Here is a 19,010-nt window from a genome sequence, read left to right as displayed (position 1 = left end):
GAAAACTAAATTTAAAAACATATTTTCTTCTGAGAGTAAGAAGTATTAAGTGTAGATCAGTTTTTAACCTTATCCTTATTAGATTTAACTTCGACCGTAGCTAGAAGCTAAATTATACTTGTTGTTGAGCTGTAGAAGTGCAGCTATACTTATATGGTGATTTTTAAAAGGTTGATAATTGTTTATTATTTATTTAAGTGAGAGGATGTCGCCCAGGAAAATCGGTTCAGATGACTGAATCTGAAGTGCGTGGACTATGCCTTAAATCAAGGGAAATATTTTTACAACAACCCATACTACTTGAACTAGAAGCTCCTTTAAAGATTTGTGGTAAGCATTTAGAATTGAACCATTTTATTACATGCATTATTGTTTCTCTTTTAAGGTGATATTCATGGACAATATACAGACTTGCTTCGCTTGTTTGAATATGGTGGATTTCCTCCAGAAGCAAATTATTTATTTTTGGGTGATTATGTAGATCGTGGTAAACAGTCCTTAGAAACAATATGCCTGCTCTTAGCCTATAAAATTAAATATCCCGAAAATTTCTTTTTGCTACGTGGCAATCATGAATGTGCATCTATTAATAGAATATATGGTTTTTATGATGAATGTAAGTAAGAAAATTATAATTTTGTACCCAAATATTGAAAATATTGTAATACTAATAGTTTATATTATTATTTTAGGTAAAAGAAGATTTAATATCAAATTATGGAAAACATTTACAGACTGTTTTAATTGTTTGCCAATTGCTGCAATAATTGATGAAAAGATATTTTGTTGTCATGGAGGCTTGAGTCCTGATTTACAAGGAATGGAACAAATTAGGAGAATTATGAGACCTACTGATGTACCTGATACAGGTAGACAATGAAAACTTTGTTTCTAATATTTTTGCTTATTTAAAACATTGCATTAACTATGCAAATGTCTGCTTAAATTTATAAAAGCAAATATGTTATCGATTCCTTAGGTCTTTTGTGTGACTTACTGTGGTCAGACCCTGATAAAGAAGTCCAAGGCTGGGGCGAAAATGACAGAGGCGTCTCGTTTACGTTTGGCCCTGATGTGGTAGCAAAATTTTTGAATAGAAATGATCTTGATCTCATCTGCCGTGCTCATCAAGTTGTTGAAGATGGTTATGAATTCTTTGCCAAGAGACAACTAGTAACATTGTTCTCTGCTCCCAATTATTGTGGTGAATTTGATAACGCAGGCGGAATGATGACTGTTGATGAGACACTAATGTGCTCTTTTCAGGTAAGATTATTCTGTTAAGTTTTCAACTTTGAAGTAGTTTAGTTAGAAAACATGCAGATAAAAAATTAGAAACTTTGGCTATTTTAGATATTAAAACCATCTGAGAAAAAAGCCAAGTACCAATATCAGGGTTTGAATTCTGGACGCCCAGCGACGCCTCAGCGCAATCCTCCTACCAAGAAAAAGTAAAAGGAAATGTTCCTTTGCCATAGAAATTATTCCAGTATATAAATTTCATTTTCTTCTATTACAGAACTATCATACATTTGAATAAGATTAAAACAATAGGCAGAAAAACGTACACCATCATTGGTTCACGTGTGTCGTTATTAAAGAACGTTCGTTTCATTTATTAATCGTTTAAGTGCTTTAAAAAGTTTTACTAAAGTATTATTTATTTATTTAATTCGGTTTTTTGTTGCTGGTTCGATGTTGACTGAATTTATAATTAAATTCAGATTGTTTATTATTGGTAGTTTGCATTTATGAAATAGAGACCAGTATTAGATTTTACTTTAAAATTAGAACAGAAAAGATTGATGCTACTAAAAACGTTAAAATGTGGTATTTAAGTTGGTTCTATTTTCTTCTAAAATACATGGGAATTCTTACGAAATACTGTAAGAGCAGACATAATTTATATAAATGTATTAATATTAATACATTTTATGCTGATGAAAATATTACAGTTCGCATTTTCGATCAAATCGGCAATGGATCCTATATTTTTCAACAGGCTCCAACTTTGTGGTTTTTAATTGGCAGCAAGTACTATTTAAAGATCTCCTTGTATATTTATTTACTTTTCAAAAATACGAAAACGTTTTCAACGATTTAAATAAGCTTTTGGATTTTCTTTATAGTAGCATCATTTTTTTTTTTTTTAATGCTAAATAGGACTTCAAACCATTTTAGCTTATGTAATATTTCTTAATGATTTTTTCAGTTTCAATATAAATACGTTTTTCATTGGCGAACAAAGCAGAACTATTTTGCCTTAATTGGCCGTAACGTGAATAACCTCGCATGCTTTGTAAACGCGAACTACAAGTTGCTTGTAAATAGATGTATGCAATACTAATTTCTAACTTTGTTGCACTGGTAGAGTAATTTGGTCACACAGAATGTCAGCTTTTGGGTGTATTTAAATAAATAGAAAAAGAGTCACTCCCTTCTTGTTAATTACCAAAGAACTTGTGATTCAGAACGTCCTGAACTGAAATAGTAGGTTAAAACAACTTATTTTTATAATAATGTATTTTCCTTTAATGAAGACGCGGCGGTAACATTTTTAAATGCAAAGTTTATCTTACTAGTGCACTGTTTTATTGTCTATTAGTGTTAAAACTTTAAACCTTGACTTCATTTGTAAATTAGATTATAAGAAAATAGATGTATATTTAAGTTAAACTGTCTTTTGCTTTAATGAAATATTTCCAGTAGAAGAGAGTTAAATATTTGGACTTAATTTTACGCCCTTGATACGTTTCTTGAAGATACTTAACACGTTAACTGTTGTTTGGAGACTAACCGAAGAATTTAACCAAGCCCAAATATCAAATTCTCATCAAATAACACTGGCCGTGAAAGTCAGCTTTTTCATTTCCATTATGTAGAAGTTGTGATGGAAAAATATGAGTTTGTTTTAATGTTTATTCTTATCATTACAATTACATAGTAAGGATTGGTCATAACATAAAAAGGAAATTACATATCTTTAAATTCACCACTGCCATTTAACATTAGTATATTAGGATTTTCTTTTTCAAATTCGCTAGGTTCTCTTTCTCTGTCTTCCTTGCCCCACTCTCCCAGTGACGACATTACATCTGGCAGTTTTTTCTTTTCTTCTTCTTCTTTCTGTCCAAATCAAGAGTTATAATCACATAAAGTGATAAATATGTCAATACATATATATATAGTCATTCTTTTATAATGAGTATTAGATAATAAAAGTGCAATAAAGCAACCACTTACATTTCAAAACGTAGTAAACTACCTTTTTAAGATTTAAAATAAGCTGATATTTTAATAATTCATTATTAAAAATATAAATTTAGAAACTAAATCTTAATTTGTGAAATTTTTTAATGTAATAATTTGTCAGACTGACTATTAATCCTTGTCATAATAAAACATTGCATCATAAAAAGAAAATCCTAATCATTTTTTCAAAACACTAAATCCAATATGTAAAACACAGATATGTTTATTAGAATATTAATAAGATTATTATAAGACACAAACGTACACAACTTTATAAACAAAAAATTTATTTAGATAATGTAAAGTTCACAATTGTACAGAAATCGAAAAAATTGTGCTAAAAATCAAAATTATTTATATTAATTTGCCTTCACCTGTGCATCCTTTTTCGCGAATTTTTCAAACATATTGGCGTATATTTTCTTTTCCTTTTGTTTAACCTCTTTCAATTTTTTAACGCATAAGAGTTGCTGAACTTTTGCCGCTTGGTTATCTGGCTCAATCCTCAATACTTCTGCGAAGTCTTTTGCAGCTTCGTCAGGTTCTCCGAGATTTAAAAGAGCCTGTCCTCTTCGGAAATAAGCTTTGGCGTTATTAGGATCTATTTCTAGGGCACTAGTTGCATACTTTTTAGCGTCAAAGTCTTCGTTCTGTTTGAGATAACACAATGACAAGTTCAAATTTGCTGACAAAATTAAATCTTTTGTTTGAGATTTTTTATCGTCACTTTGTGAACCATCATCTGAAAAATAAATGTTGGCTTCTGTAGTTAAAAAATTGAAATTAGAAAATAAATACTAATTTAAAGTAGTAATTTTTAAGCAGAGAAGAATAATTTTGTTGATAAAAAACATGAGTGAATGGTAATTTTTGCAAAATCGAATAATGAATACTAAATTTTCTTTGATTTCCCAACTATTCAAACGTTTTGAGTAATAAGTTGTGTAAATGTTACAATTTTATGTTGCTCAGAGAAAATCACCTTGACAAAAATGTTACTTTTTCTTATTTAATGTTCTTTGTTTCTCCGCGCTTACAACAACTTGATCGTCAACTTGGAGTCCTTTACGTCGTCGTACGTCCTTCATTAATTTATTTGCCCTATTTACTGTTACAAATCCGTCCTCATCTGGTATAGGCTCGTAATATGGGTCACCTTCGACCACTTCGTAGTGACTAAATCGCAATCGTGGATTGGCGTTACCAGACGTTGCCCTACGTATTTCTTCGGGCAACGAACTGCTCTCAACAGCAGGCACCTCTGCCTTTACTACATAAGTTTTTTCTTGCTCGTCCATATCGACAGCTTCGATTACCTTACCAAAATGTTTGTGCACCACCGAATAGACTTTTCCTAGAGCGAAAGAATTAACTTGAATATCGGTGGCAAAAATCGGTTCCATTAATCTTTGTTGTTGTTTTTCGAAAACTTCACAAAACTGATTTTTTATGCATAGAGTCATTCCAGATTGTAACTGGGTGTTTGTTAAACTTTCATTACAGCTACTGCTAACATTTATATCGCCAATTATAAAGCCACATTTCATTAGAGGTTCCTGACAGATGGGGCCTGCTTTGCAAAATGCGTTAAAAGCGTTTATAATACAATTATTTATTATTCGCTTATCAGTATTATGAGTAAATATATTTAAATTCTTAAATTCAGGAGTGATGTTTAGGAGAAGGTTTATGCTATCACATTTACCACTTATACTCCAAATATTTCGGTAATCTAAATTATTCCAAACATTTCCAATTTCTTTAAACGAATCAATCAATAATTTCTTGACACGATTTACTGCAATTCGGGTACTTTCATAAACAAATTGTTTATCTTCTGCATATTCGTCTATATTTCTTCCATCAACCATATCTCTATTTCTAGTTTGATAATTTTCAACCATTTTTAATAATTCAAAGTTTGTAGTAACAACTTCAAATATTTTCTCAGGTAGCGGTACTATGGCAATTATTATTTCGATTCCGTATTCGTTTAATGAGATTTTTGCAAATTTAGATCGATCCTTTATAAAATCATATTGTTTTCTTTGCAATATAATTGTTTCTCTAAGAGAAACCGTTGGTTTTGAAAACGACAGCTCAATTTTTGAAAACTTATTTTTTAAATCTTCCATACATTTATCTAAATGTACACTACCTGCTGTTAGTAAAACATGTTCTCCCGTTTCTTGCATTATGACTTGGACGCATGAATCACTTTGCATTAACAGTCGAAGTCCTCGCCGAAGTTTTGGCAAATCGCCTAAACTTAAAGGCTCTACAACGCTTCTAATTATCGGATCCATCTGCTGTTTTTCTACCAATGGAACGCACATTAATGAATTTGTGAGTGTAGCTGTACGTAGTACAGTATTTTCTAATCCTCCAATACCACAAATTTGACCAGCCATAACAATAGGAACAGACTGCAAAGAGCGACCTTCGATTACATATAAATTTCTTATAGTGGCTTTTTGAACAGATAAATTATTTTTCAAAAATTCTTCAGATTCAATTTCACTACTGCTAATAATACTAGATGGATCATAATTTGAATTTAAGATAAATATTTCTTGACCTATTGTAAGACATCCACTAAACACTCTTGCCAGTGCCACAACATTGAATTCATTGTCCTCAGTTTCAATTGCCTTATCAAGGCCATTATTTGTATTATTTTCCTGCTTTGGAAAAGAAGGCGGACTCTCTTCTATAGAAGTTTGATCATTAGTAGTTAGCATTTTTATTGTATTCCTAGGTTTTGGAATAACAATTTTTGCAATCCCTCTCAAATCCTGCTTGTTTTGTATGAACATTTTTGATACATATGATATTAGAATTTCATCGGAACTGCATTTTTTAAAAGCTGTAATTAGTTTCTCTAAACAGACTGCTATGTGTTGATTATCCGAGTATTTCTCGCAATTTAACAAGTACTGAATCTTTTTTTCTTCCATTGCATTTGGAGAAGGAATTATTCTGTAACACTGAAGTAAAATTGTTTGTGCTAAAGGTTTCCAATGCTGTAGAACAGCTCTTAGTTTTAATCGCCCATCATTATATTGAGAATGGCTGACTGTAGCCTCTATATCCAGTTTTTTAATAATTTCTTGAATTCTATCATATTCCATTCGAAGGACAATAGTTGAATAAATAAAATGAAGAGTTGACAAACACAGTTGAATAAATAGATTAGGCTTGTTCTTCTTAACAGCTCCTTTGCATATTATTCTATTTTTAAAATCAACATAACAATCAAAATCCCACATTTTCTTATTAATACTTTCTAATGTTTCATTTGGGAAAATTTTAGTATACATCTTACTTATTTGTTCTGTTGTAAATCCCCATCCATCTAAACTACTAGCAAAAATTACATTTCCCAAATCAGGGGAGAAATAAAAACCAAATTTTTCTTCATCATCTTCACCTTCTTCAATGTCAAGACAAAATAATGAGCCTAAAAAAGCATTACAATCCTCTATAACATGAAGAATTGCTTGAAACATTTCACGACTATCTCTATGCAGTTCCAAAATCAATCGATCAATCTTATTAATCACTAGAATCATTTTAACACGCTCTTCATATGCTTGCTTAATAGCTTCCTTCGTTTGTACACAAACACCTTCAACAACGTCCACCACTATCAGAGCTCCATCACAAATTCTTACAGCAGCAGATACCTCTGTCATAAAATCTATATGACCTGGTGTATCAATCAGATTAAGGCTAATAAATTGATCGTTACCATCTTCTTTTAATACTGTATTTATACAAACACTGCTGCTTTTCATGGTTATTCCTCTTTCTTGTTCGTCTTTCCGATCATCCAAAAATTTTATCGTGCCAGCTGACCGGTTGCTAATCAAACCGATTAAAGCCAATAACGAGTCTGACAATGATGTTTTTCCATGGTCTACGTGAGCCAAAATGCAAACGTTCCTTATAACGTCGGGACTAATACTTGACTTTGTAATACTTTTGTGAAAATTCATTTTTCATAAAAGTTTAAGGTTAGATTACTTATAAGTATGATTATTAAAATAATTTAAATCCTGCGAGTAAACCACAATAATTTATGAATCGACAATAAAACACGGTTATAATTTTGAAAATAAATCAACTAAATGAAAAGCAATATTTCGTAACATAAGGTGCTTTTTGAACTCTTAACTTATTTCAAAAAGTAAGGTTAAATACATCTATGATATTTAACTTAACAAAAAACAGTTCTGTCAAAGATATCGCAAGTAGTTGAATGTGTTTATATAACGGTAAATCAGGATGTACAGTAAATCATACCCTAAGTTCATTACAACCAATTACAACAGAAAATCATTCTTGAATATGCACTGCTGCAGTCTTATGAAAAGTTAAATTTTCATCGATTATTTTACAATTGCTCATGACAACGCATAAAATCGTTTAACGAATCTAACTTTAAAAGTGTACTCTCAATTTTTGTTAATTATGTTCAGTTTAAAGGACTTAAGCATTAAAATTACTACAAGTACCTCCTGTCCCTACTTAGTAAAAATAATTTTAACTTACCTTTCTCATGCTCTAGAAATGACAGGATTTTCTTGTATAACTTTGTAGCAAGTTTCAATTTCCCTGCTTTGAAATAATCAGTCCCCTTTTCTTTAAACATCTTTGCATGTTCAATCCGTTGTTCAGAATCCAGTGACCAAACCTCTTTTGCCTTAAATTAAAGAATAACATTAAGGCATTAAAAATATACATAAAATTCATCATAGTTGATAAATACCTTTTCAAAGTTCTTTAAGGTGAGATTATATTCAACTGTGGCATCAGGAGGAATTTCTAGCTCCGTATTTCCTTCAGAACCAAATGCAAATTTGGGTTTGATAATCAATTTTGACTGTTCACCTTTTTTGAATTTTTCAAGTGCTTTTTCTATACCTTCTATAATATTGAACTCACTACCTTCTCCCAAATTGAAGGAGACTTCCCTGTCTTCAAAGACTTTGTCTTTATATTTACCAATAATGTGGACTGAAAAAATTCTTCAAGTTAAAATACTTTATAAAAGAAAAAATGTTTTTGTTACCTTCTACCAAAGCTCCATCATTGGGAGATGAATATCCTTCACCAGAAATTATTTGCTGTCTTTGAATACTACCATCTTTATCAGGGCTTATATCTTCAAGTTTCCAATCAATAACTTCTATCTGTAATAAATACGGAATTAACAGTTGATCTTTCTTATTAAATAAAATCTTACATCAAATTTTAATGTAGCATCAGGTGGAATATTTGGAGGGCTGCCCGTTTTACCATAAGCATAGTCAGGAGCAATTGTTAAAATTGCTTGCTCTCCTTTTTTCATTGTTGCTACCCCAATATCCCAACCCTTAATGACATTTCCTTAAATGAAAACTACAATGAAGAACTGATAAAATAGCGTTACTAATAAATTAATACCTTTTCCTAAATTGAACTGAAATGGTTTATCACGGTCACGGCTGGAATCAAATTTTGTCCCATCTAAAAGTGTTCCTGTGTAGTGCACCCTCACCTGGCTTCCATTTGGAGGACATTCATCTCCTGTGCCAGGTTTAATTATTCTTTTTAAAACAGCTCCATTGTGTTCTGGAGAAATGTCGATCTGCTCATCTACCTCCATTACTAATTTATATTTTTGACTTTTCTGAAAGTATACAGATGTATTTCTGTTACAATCGAGCAAGAAAGGAATCGCAATCGCGGTTAGAGGTTAAAAAACATCTTTGCTCAATGAATTTTTTTGAAATTTAAAATGACAAATCAAAACAATATTATATTAATTGATTCAATAGTGAAATTAACTTACCTAAATTACCTTTACACAAAAGGGAATTAAAGATCCACAATAAACAATTTTTTAAGATTTTTAACTTGGGATTATTTTAGGAAAAGGTTTTCGTCTATTTACGGCTTTCAGTTGATTTTCCTGACTGCAGAAAGATATTACCACGGTAACACGATGTGTTTTATAGATTTTAACTATAAAGAACGTTCTGGAATTTAAAAAATTTAAAAGCAATTGTCCAACAAAACGGCAAAACTCGCTTAATGCTTAACATGTAGTACAGATGTCGTATGCTTACTTGATCCTATCATAAAATTCATAAATTGTAAAAAAATATTTAATTTTGCAGTTTATAAATATTTAAATATATAATAAAAAGCACTGATGAAACGATCATTGTGTGAATTTGTCAATTATACCGTGAAATTCTTTCCAAGTAATTTCTATTTCATTTGTTTATAGGTACATTTTTTATTGAAATGGCAACGTTGGAAGAAGTTAGGGTGTGTGTAGTATGGCATGAAAATGCATGGGAAATGTCAATCAGTGAAAAACAAATGTTTATGGTTTCCTAACCTAAAAATTTAAATAAAAGTTGTGATGCGATTGTATTAATTTTTTGTGTAAAAATGAAAATGGAAGAGGAAATTTTAAAACATGGATTAATGATTAAACGCTCCCTTAACAAGAAAATTTATACTCCTATAAATTATCGACAAAGGTGGTTTACATTAACAAGAAAATTCCTCATTTACTATGATACAGAAAATGAAGAGGTAAGCAACTACTTCAAAACTGTACACTAAAAATTAAAAATGACAATTAATTAGGTACCTTAGCACTAATAGAAACGTCTTGTGAAGTTTGATATCTTGAATTTTAACTATGTATTTTGTGGATTTATGTACCACTACATACAACTTACGATACGTAAACTATTTTAATCTTTTTCGTAATTCAGTTCAAATTTTCTGATAAAATATTTCATGGGGCGATGTAAGCCAAGTAACTGTTGGTTAGGAAATTTCTTTGTTGCATTTGAGGGTGCGCGAGAGAAATTGTATCAGTGCGAGAAGGGTGGGTCGATGGCCAAATTATTCGTAGTTCTTGGAAAGGAGTACTAAATAAAAATAAAAATATGTATAAAACTTACTATTGTTGTTAAATACCTTATTAATAATTTATTGAATTAAAGGTATGTATTCAGTATTTGTAATTCAAGTTTCGACCGGTTGCTAATCAAACCGATTAAAGCCAATAACGAGTCTGACAATGATGTTTTTCCATGGTCTACGTGAGCCAAAATGCAAACGTTCCTTATAACGTCGGGACTAATACTTGACTTTGTAATACTTTTGTGAAAATTCATTTTTCATAAAAGTTTAAGGTTAGATTACTTATAAGTATGATTATTAAAATAATTTAAATCCTGCGAGTAAACCACAATAATTTATGAATCGACAATAAAACACGGTTATAATTTTGAAAATAAATCAACTAAATGAAAAGCAATATTTCGTAACATAAGGTGCTTTTTGAACTCTTAACTTATTTCAAAAAGTAAGGTTAAATACATCTATGATATTTAACTTAACAAAAAACAGTTCTGTCAAAGATATCGCAAGTAGTTGAATGTGTTTATATAACGGTAAATCAGGATGTACAGTAAATCATACCCTAAGTTCATTACAACCAATTACAACAGAAAATCATTCTTGAATATGCACTGCTGCAGTCTTATGAAAAGTTAAATTTTCATCGATTATTTTACAATTGCTCATGACAACGCATAAAATCGTTTAACGAATCTAACTTTAAAAGTGTACTCTCAATTTTTGTTAATTATGTTCAGTTTAAAGGACTTAAGCATTAAAATTACTACAAGTACCTCCTGTCCCTACTTAGTAAAAATAATTTTAACTTACCTTTCTCATGCTCTAGAAATGACAGGATTTTCTTGTATAACTTTGTAGCAAGTTTCAATTTCCCTGCTTTGAAATAATCAGTCCNTTTATCCCATAATAAATATTTTATAGGTTTGCTATTCTTAATTTTCAATTTAAGTTTCGTGATTTTGTTATCTTGTTTTCAAAATATATTACAAAATAATCAAATCGAGTTCTGAGAAACTAAACTAAACGGAACATTATTACCAAAACTTCCACAGTACATTTAAAAACTTAAAACGCGTTTCTACACCCAAGGTGACATCCTCAGTCAGAGTCACTAAAAGTGTGGATGAACCTTAGTTCGATTTTGAACATACTTAACTAACGTAGTAATCTTTTATAAATAACTTTAATTTGTTTTTATTTAAAATTTATTGGTATATGCAGTTGTTATTATTTTATTTATTTCAAAGTATTTTCTATTTTTTTCAGAAAAGAAAAGAACGTGGTCGAATCGAACTCGAACTAGTTCATACGGTCGAGGTGGCTATTATCGCGGGAAATACCGAAGAGAATCGTCCTCAAGGAATATCATATCCTTTTCAGATTGGTTACCAAGAATCCGGTCAAGATTATATTCTTTACGTTTTGGCACCAACTGAAAAGGATCGCACCGAATGGATATGGGCCGTACGACTGGGTAAGTGTTTTAATTTTTTTTATACATTTTTTATAAATATAATTATAAAAACAAACTTAAGATTATTTATCTTGCAATTTTTACGGGTACGTATGTACTTATGTTAAGAAATNTTTTCGAAGAACATAATATCTCCGGCTGTTCCCCGAAATCGAATACCCCTGTCGCGACATTCAATATACTCCCCGGCTGTTTATTAAACCGAAATAACTTGCTTCGAAAGTGCCGTAAAACCAAACTGTATTATACCTATGTCGGGCGGTGCAAAACCGCATTGTCGACCATAAATCGGCCTTTTTCCGCTGAAACCCAGCACGTGAGAAGGTCGCTATGAAATTTGAGGAACTGACACACGTCCGAGTGATCAAAGATCGGTCGCGAAAGAAATGGAGCACAAGAAAATTATTTCAAAACTGTTCGACCACCTTCATGTCATACGTTGGTACATGCAGTAACCATGCCTCTATGTTTTTCGTAATTACATACTTATTTAAGTACCTAAAGATCTATTGACAAATAGGTATAAAATTTAAAGTTTACACAACTTTTTAAACTCTTAGTAAATTAGTGTATTCATTTAAGTATAACTTTTTGTACATATGCAGTAAGCGCTCGATAGTGTGAATATCGCATAATCGAAACACTGCATAATCGGAATAGTTGCTAATAAATTATTTAAGACCACAATACCGTGAACTTCACATATAAAAATGAATGACCATTGACCTCAAAAATAAATATTTCGCTGTTGTAAATCCTCGATATTTTGGGTACTTCCCTGGTTGTATTAAGTACAGAGAGATGCTGTTTTATTCCATTGTTAAAGGCAGTTTAGAATGACATGAACCTACAATATAAAAAAGCAAAACTGTCATTATTTATTGATTTCAAATCTTTCTTCGAAGAAAAATAATACTCTTATTTCATTTTGCACATTGCACCAATTATTTAATGGCGAGTTGGACGAAAAACTTCTTTGACGACATTCGATTCGCTAGAATTAGTTTTTGCTTCATCTTCAGGCGGCATTTTTAATTTTGTTAACGGTTCTTTGTCGCTTTCGTTAATATTAATCCATTGCGGAAATCTAAATCCATAAATTATAACTGCTAATAACTGTATTCTAAATTCCGATTCGTACGATTATGATGTAAGACAAAGGAACATCAGAATATTAATAGTGATCTTAAATACGGCAAATTTATTTCACGGTTTCAACCTAGATTTAGGTAATTGCAGGTAAATTATATATAAATACATAATTCAGAAACTGTTCGTTTTTATCAAAAATTTTAAACGGAAATTAAGAGACCGTTAAAATTTAATAACCAATAGTAATCCATGAATCGATTTTCCGTAGTGGTGTTTCCTTTGAGCTTATTTTTCTATCATCATCATAAGCTCGTCAGTCCTAAGACTGGTTGGACACGCACCTCCACTCCTTCCTATCCTGAACTAACCTTCGCATTTCCTTAAAACTAGAACAATCCACATCCTTAACTATTTACGAACAGTAATTTAATCTAGGTCTACCTCTACCCCTCCTAACTCCCGTTTGTGCCTCTAATATATCTCTGACTAGACCTTCATGACTGAGAAGATGTGCTACTAACCTATCTCTCCTATTTCTTATTGACTTCCATAGAGTCCTCTGTTCTCCTCTTCTTTCTAATACCTCTTCATTTCTAAACTTCTCTATCCACGGTATCCTCATCATTCGCCTGTAACACCACATTTCGAACGCTTCTAACTTTTTCTTTTCCACCGCGCCACGTCCATGTTTCGCACTCGTACAGAGCCGCGTTCCAAACATTTACCTTTAACAATCTTTTTCGAATTCCTAAATTAACCGTTCGCGTGCATAGAAGTGACTTTTTTTAATTGAAGACGACCCGACCCTGCGCTATACTCTGCTTTATATCCCTACTACTCCTTCCGTTCTGACTTATCTAACTTCCTAAATACCTAAAATCGGTCTTTTCTTCTCCTAATTCAATATACAGCTACATTATGTTTTTTACTTACAGAATAATATTTTTGTTTAGTATTACGTACCTATATTTACGTATAAATTTGGTGATATTTGTCTTTAACAAGAACGTGAAAATATTAAATATTTCATTAATATGAAATCACAAAGTTTTATTACTTTATTTATTCGTACTGTTTATTAACATAATTATAAGTTGCTGTAGCAGTTACGTTTGGACTTATTTTGGCAAACATCTTTAGCTTGCAGATTTAATAAGTGCTTAAGAGGAAGGTATCATCCTGCAATTTGGAACGGTAAGAAGTGGACCTGCTGCAAAAGTTCGACACGTAGTACCCTAGGCTGTGAAAATAGTAGTACGTGGATTGCCTTTGTCGAGGAAAGCGAAACCAATAAAGAAAATCGGATTGCAAGTAAGTTTTTTTTATAATTTCCGTAAATGGCGAATTTTATGTTCAGCAGTTTTTATCTTCAAGTTGAAATGCCTTTCCTCTTAAAGAAAGAAGAAAGGATGTTTATTTCTGAAATCAATTCGCAAATTTTCTCTCTAGGTATCGGTAATAGGTAAACTTTTATTTGCTACTAATTTAAGTCGCCATAATATTTACAAGAGTTAGTTTGCCATTTTTGTTTATTAATAAAAACAAGCGGCAACTCAAACATGCAACGGAAGTTGCGCGCGCAGTTAAAGTCAAAATAATTCGTGATATTTACATACATAATCAAAGGTAATGTTTAAATAAATACATAATTATTATTACTGAATACGTTTTTTTTATAAAAAAGTCATTTATAGAACAAATAAAAAGGTAGGGAAGGTTGTACTTCGTAAAATGACGTTTATTGAAATACCTATAAACAGAAATTTTTGAAAGCATTTATCTAAATCCGATAAATATCTAGGAAACTCAACTTATGACTATCTTACTTTGAAAATTCTGGCAAAATAAGTGGGCAAAGCACGTGTCCTGTTTTTTTCAGTGTTGTAGTATTCGGGGTAAGTTTTCTTGGTTTAATTAGATTTTATAAATTCAATTAAATCTATGTTAAGAAATAAGTTTCTTAATCAATCTACCACTTTGGCCTACATACGTAAGTTGCGAAATTCAAATAATTACAAAAGAAATGGTTGCATTAAACGTTAATGCATTGTTCATCGCAAGATTGGTTTTGCTTTTGTTGTTTATTAAACATTTGCCTAAAATTCGTACGGTTTGCTAAATAAATATNTCCGATAAATATCTAGGAAACTCAACTTATGACTATCTTACTTTGAAAATTCTGGCAAAATAAGTGGGCAAAGCACGTGTCCTGTTTTTTTCAGTGTTGTAGTATTCGGGGTAAGTTTTCTTGGTTTAATTAGATTTTATAAATTCAATTAAATCATAAATAAATATAAACAAAATCTCACAGAAAATGGACATGCATTCTCTTTAGTCATTTGATAGCACAGACAAAAGTATGCAGAAATTCAAAAATGCAATGTTCAAATAGAGACAGTGGTGGGTATTTTCTACTATTGAAGTATTTCATGGTTTAAATAGGGTCTTAATATATTGCGGTATTGCGTTGATGAGATTAAATAAGATCGAAATCGCGATCGGCGTCTAGTAGTTATTTGACAAAAATACGCTTTTCTTACTTCTACTTCTTCAACAAACGTATCAATAATACTGTAGTAGTCCATTTGGGTGTTACTTCAAGTTCGATCGCGATATTGGTTCATTCGCAAGATTGTGTGCGACGCACCGTTCGCACGCGCTTATTACAGAGCCGGGCCTGGTCGAGTCATTTGTCGTGAGACGACGAAATGTCTTGATTAGATCTCATTATTTTTGAAAATGTTTTTGACAAAAGTTTTGTGATTTCGAAAGGGAAATTAGCTGGTGTTTTCGACCTTGGTTAAATCACTTTTTTAGGAATTCATTAGCGATAGAAATAACGAAAAATTTTATAAATTTAATTTACAGTTTCTGAGTGTAATTTACTTGTGATTCAATTTCACAACGTATTTTCGCGCGTGAATTTCGCTTTGTCAAAATGATCTTTACTTCGTTCGACTTTTCGAAGAACATAATATCTCCGGCTGTTCCCCGAAATCGAATACCCCTGTCGCGACATTCAATATACTCCCCGGCTGTTTATTAAACCGAAATAACTTGCTTCGAAAGTGCCGTAAAACCAAACTGTATTATACCTATGTCGGGCGGTGCAAAACCGCATTGTCGACCATAAATCGGCCTTTTTCCGCTGAAACCCAGCACGTGAGAAGGTCGCTATGAAATTTGAGGAACTGACACACGTCCGAGTGATCAAAGATCGGTCGCGAAAGAAATGGAGCACAAGAAAATTATTTCAAAACTGTTCGACCACCTTCATGTCATACGTTGGTACATGCAGTAACCATGCCTCTATGTTTTTCGTAATTACATACTTATTTAAGTACCTAAAGATCTTTCATATTCATAATAAACCTTATAACTAACGACTGCTTGCGGATTCGCATGAGGTAACTTAGTGGATAAACCAGTAAATCCTTATCTAACAATAAAATGAAATAATATAAATCTTTTGGAATTGAATTGAAGCAAATTATTTTGGAAGATATTAATTCATTTGTTTTTAACTAAAACTGTTTTCTTTTGTACTAGTTTTTTTTTGCGCGTAGATTTACATTTGATTTATTGTTCGATATTAAGTTTGAAAAAATAGTTCTGTAGAATGTAGGAATCTAAAGAAATGATTTATAATTTCGCGTTATTTCTAACTAATTTCTAAATTCGGACACGCAAAATTTCGATCTTTAAGATGGTTGAAGCTCATTTGAATTTATATGATAAAATAAGCTCGGCAATGCCTCGTAGTATGACATATGTTTTGACGAAATGTATTTTTACGAAATCGAAGAAAAGGATTCATATTATAAACTTATTTTTGGTAATTGTTTTTGTTAAATGTTATGTTTAATGTGGCTCTTACCATAACTAGGTTTACCTGAATTTGAACCACATGCATTATCTATTTCTAAAACGTTGTAACAAAGGACGGTGTACAAAATAAGATACTGCCATATGGGTACCTGTCGGTTTCAATTTCCTCCTTGCTCACATTAGTGTGTGGTTATTGAACTATGTCTACAAAATTGCGTTAGTTCTGTACTAATACATCTTAATCAATCATATTATAATTCTGTTGCAAAAAGTATGTCCTACAATTTTGTTGATTTGCGACTGTTCCCAGTATATCAATCAATGAAGGTAAAAAAACGAAAAGTTTTTTGTGATGTCAATCATTCAAGCGTCATGCATACGTTTACATGCAATAGCAGAAATTAATACGGTTTTTAAACGGGGAATTTTTGAATCCTAAACACTGCGTTATAAAAAGCAACGAAAGGAGATGTCCCTGTATGAATGCGACTCTTAAATTTGAGTTATAATTTTTTTAGAAGGCTTCAAATTTAAAAAACAAGTTTTCAAGTGTTTTCGTTCTATAACCGAACATAAGAGTTGTACTGAAAAAAGATATGCATTAAACTGGTAGACAACTCAAAAAACTTTAATTTTTAGTCGTAAAAAGTTCAATTTCTTCAAATAGTTATTGTAAAAAAGCTTTTTGGAAGGCTTCAAAGTTTTTTAAAGGCTTCAAAGTATTTCAGTGACTTTTTAGAAAACTTCAAAGTTGTAAAACACCCGTTTTTTTCAAGTTTTTTCGTTCTGTAGCCCAACATAAGGGTTGTATCGAAAAATGATCTGCATTAAACTTGTAGACAACTCAAAAACCTTCAATTTTTAGTCGTAAAAAGTTCAATTTCTTTAAATAGTTATTGTTAAACATTATCAAAAAAGGTTGAGAATTTTTTTAGTTGCAATGTTTATTGCAAAAATAACTTTTTTGATATTTTTAAGGCATTATGATTAAGCCCTTTCAATTAATTTTAAATCGAATGAAATTTTGTCAATTTGTTACTGAGATTTTAATCTGTTTATCCCAAAACGTCATTATTGCTCCAGGTTTTTAACCCCTTATTTATAGCTTTAAAAAAGAAGCAACTTTTTTGTTACAAAGAATTATAGGCGCTTTAATTATTATAACAATTCAGAAATGATTCCGGCGGCTATTGATATTGAAAGATCTAAAAGAATTCTACTTTACAAAGTCACTGCCTTTTATTTAAAATACTTATTTAGAACAACATACAATTTTATCAATTCATAACTTTTGTCTTACAATTATTGTTTTGCCTAGAAACGTATTCGTAATTCATATTAATGCGTGTGATAGTAGGTGTAAATTTATTAATAAATAGTTTTGAAATCCTATACACATAGGCACTCGTATCGCAATGAATTAGCAATTCAAAGTTTTTTAAAGAAAGAATATGGGCGTCAGTCGTTTACTACGAGATAAAAGAAAGGAGGCTAAGCTTTCTTGGAATACAATTCCCTTTCTGAATATTCAAGTACCTCGGAAGTAAGAATAATGGGAATGATAATACCCTATTGTGAAATTTACATGTTATTTAAATAAACCAGTGTTAAGAAATTTTGAATTTCCGAGTAAAATTTGCCTCTATTGTAAATCCAACAAAAAACAGATTGCTCCATATTTTAATTATCATAATTTAATAAACAATACCTGGCGAAAAGACGATTTTAATTTTTAATTTCTATTGAACACAAAGATTCTTATAAACCTACTAATACGTATCCTTTTAAAATTACCCTCCCTATTCTAGTTTTTAGACGATTTGAAGTAAGTGTTTTCGCATTTACCTTCCAGCAAATTTGATCAAAAGAAGAAATTATATTAACAACCATTTCGAACACTCCTTCGCGAAGTTTGAAAGTGTTACGGTGCGTTATTGTAAATCTTTTCTTTTGAAGATATCGGTCACTATATCTGACCTCACACGGTATACTCCAGTGGCAGCCCGTGAAAATGAAAATGTAAAAGAACCACCTAGGTGTTTTATTTTGCGGAAAGTTCTGAAATAAATAATATAATAAACGCCCTCCTATTTTTCTAATGGCAAAACTTATTTTTCGATTTCTAGTTCAGCACAGCATTTGGGTAGTTTCTTTTTTAATATTCAATTTTTTACCTCCCCATCTTATTTGTTCCTATTTCGTCACCTGACTATCTGAAATAAACTAGGTACTTCGAAATTACTTCATCTTACTAACATCATATAAATTATTTATGTAAGTATTAAATTACATTAATCAATCCTTCTCACTTACTCCAGGCTTAGGAATGGAAAAACAAAAAAAAGTAAAAAATTAAAAACAATTTTATTTTACGTGTTTAATGATTTTTCCTACGTCTGCGGTCGTCAAATGTATACACAAAATAAATTTACCT

The 19,010-nt window shown here is 31.2% G+C and overlaps 3 protein-coding genes across 4 annotated transcripts in view; 2 read left to right on the top strand and 1 right to left on the bottom strand.

Moving 5' to 3' along the window:
* The first annotated feature begins 65 nt into the window (after positions 1-65).
* On the top strand, positions 66-2,803 carry LOC112903934 (serine/threonine-protein phosphatase PP1-beta catalytic subunit). Its single transcript, XM_025975548.1, has 5 exons — positions 66-330; positions 386-616; positions 693-869; positions 980-1,266; positions 1,354-2,803. The coding sequence occupies exons 1-5, from the start codon at positions 231-233 to the stop codon at positions 1,453-1,455; spliced, it is 897 nt and encodes a 298-aa protein (XP_025831333.1). The 5' UTR covers positions 66-230; the 3' UTR covers positions 1,456-2,803.
* Positions 2,804-2,905: 102 nt separating this feature from the next.
* LOC108741328 (FK506-binding protein 59) lies at positions 2,906-9,351 on the bottom strand. Of its 2 annotated transcripts, XM_018476098.2 has the most exons (8): positions 9,089-9,351; positions 8,701-8,926; positions 8,501-8,643; positions 8,327-8,447; positions 8,024-8,271; positions 7,807-7,957; positions 3,627-3,994; positions 2,906-3,126 (listed from the first exon to the last, which is right to left on the bottom strand). In XM_018476098.2, exons 2-8 carry the CDS (start codon positions 8,900-8,902, stop codon positions 2,974-2,976), a joined length of 1,386 nt encoding a protein of 461 aa, XP_018331600.1. In that variant the 5' UTR covers positions 8,903-8,926; positions 9,089-9,351; the 3' UTR covers positions 2,906-2,973. The 2 variants fall into 2 exon arrangements, with proteins under 2 accessions (XP_018331600.1, XP_018331599.1); XM_018476097.1 differs by lacking the exons at positions 2,906-3,126; positions 7,807-7,957; positions 8,024-8,271; ... (2 more) ...; positions 8,701-8,926; positions 9,089-9,351 and adding an exon at positions 4,235-7,787 and having other exon boundaries at positions 3,906-3,994.
* Positions 9,352-9,567: 216 nt separating this feature from the next.
* LOC108741331 (tyrosine-protein kinase Btk29A) overlaps positions 9,568-19,010 on the top strand; it is a 55,469-nt gene continuing 46,026 nt past the window's right edge. The window contains exons 1-3 of the mRNA XM_025975542.1: positions 9,568-9,843; positions 11,449-11,656; positions 13,889-14,059. Of these exons, the coding sequence (XP_025831327.1) occupies positions 9,697-9,843; positions 11,449-11,656; positions 13,889-14,059 (526 nt within the window). The 5' untranslated portion in view covers positions 9,568-9,696. The remainder of the gene's footprint in view (positions 9,844-11,448; positions 11,657-13,888; positions 14,060-19,010) is intronic.

Source organism: Agrilus planipennis, unplaced genomic scaffold, assembly GCF_000699045.2.
Source record: "Agrilus planipennis isolate EAB-ADULT unplaced genomic scaffold, Apla_2.0 scaffold269, whole genome shotgun sequence".
NCBI classification, from domain to species: domain Eukaryota; kingdom Metazoa; phylum Arthropoda; class Insecta; order Coleoptera; family Buprestidae; genus Agrilus; species Agrilus planipennis.
The sequence above is the reverse complement of the archived record's forward strand: the minus strand, read 5'-3'. Positions and strand labels throughout refer to the sequence as shown.

Bases quoted from the DNA above. Each gene is read 5' to 3' on its own strand.
- LOC112903934 (XM_025975548.1), top strand. From the start codon at position 231: ATGACTGAATCTGAAGTGCGTGGACTATGCCTTAAATCAAGGGAAATA. The intron at 331-385 runs GTAAGCATTTAG...TTCTCTTTTAAG, and splicing joins AGCTCCTTTAAAGATTTGTG to GTGATATTCATGGACAATAT. The intron at 617-692 runs GTAAGTAAGAAA...TTATTATTTTAG, and splicing joins ATATGGTTTTTATGATGAAT to GTAAAAGAAGATTTAATATC.
- LOC108741328 (XM_018476097.1), bottom strand. From the start codon at position 7,250: ATGAATTTTCACAAAAGTATTACAAAGTCAAGTATTAGTCCCGACGTT.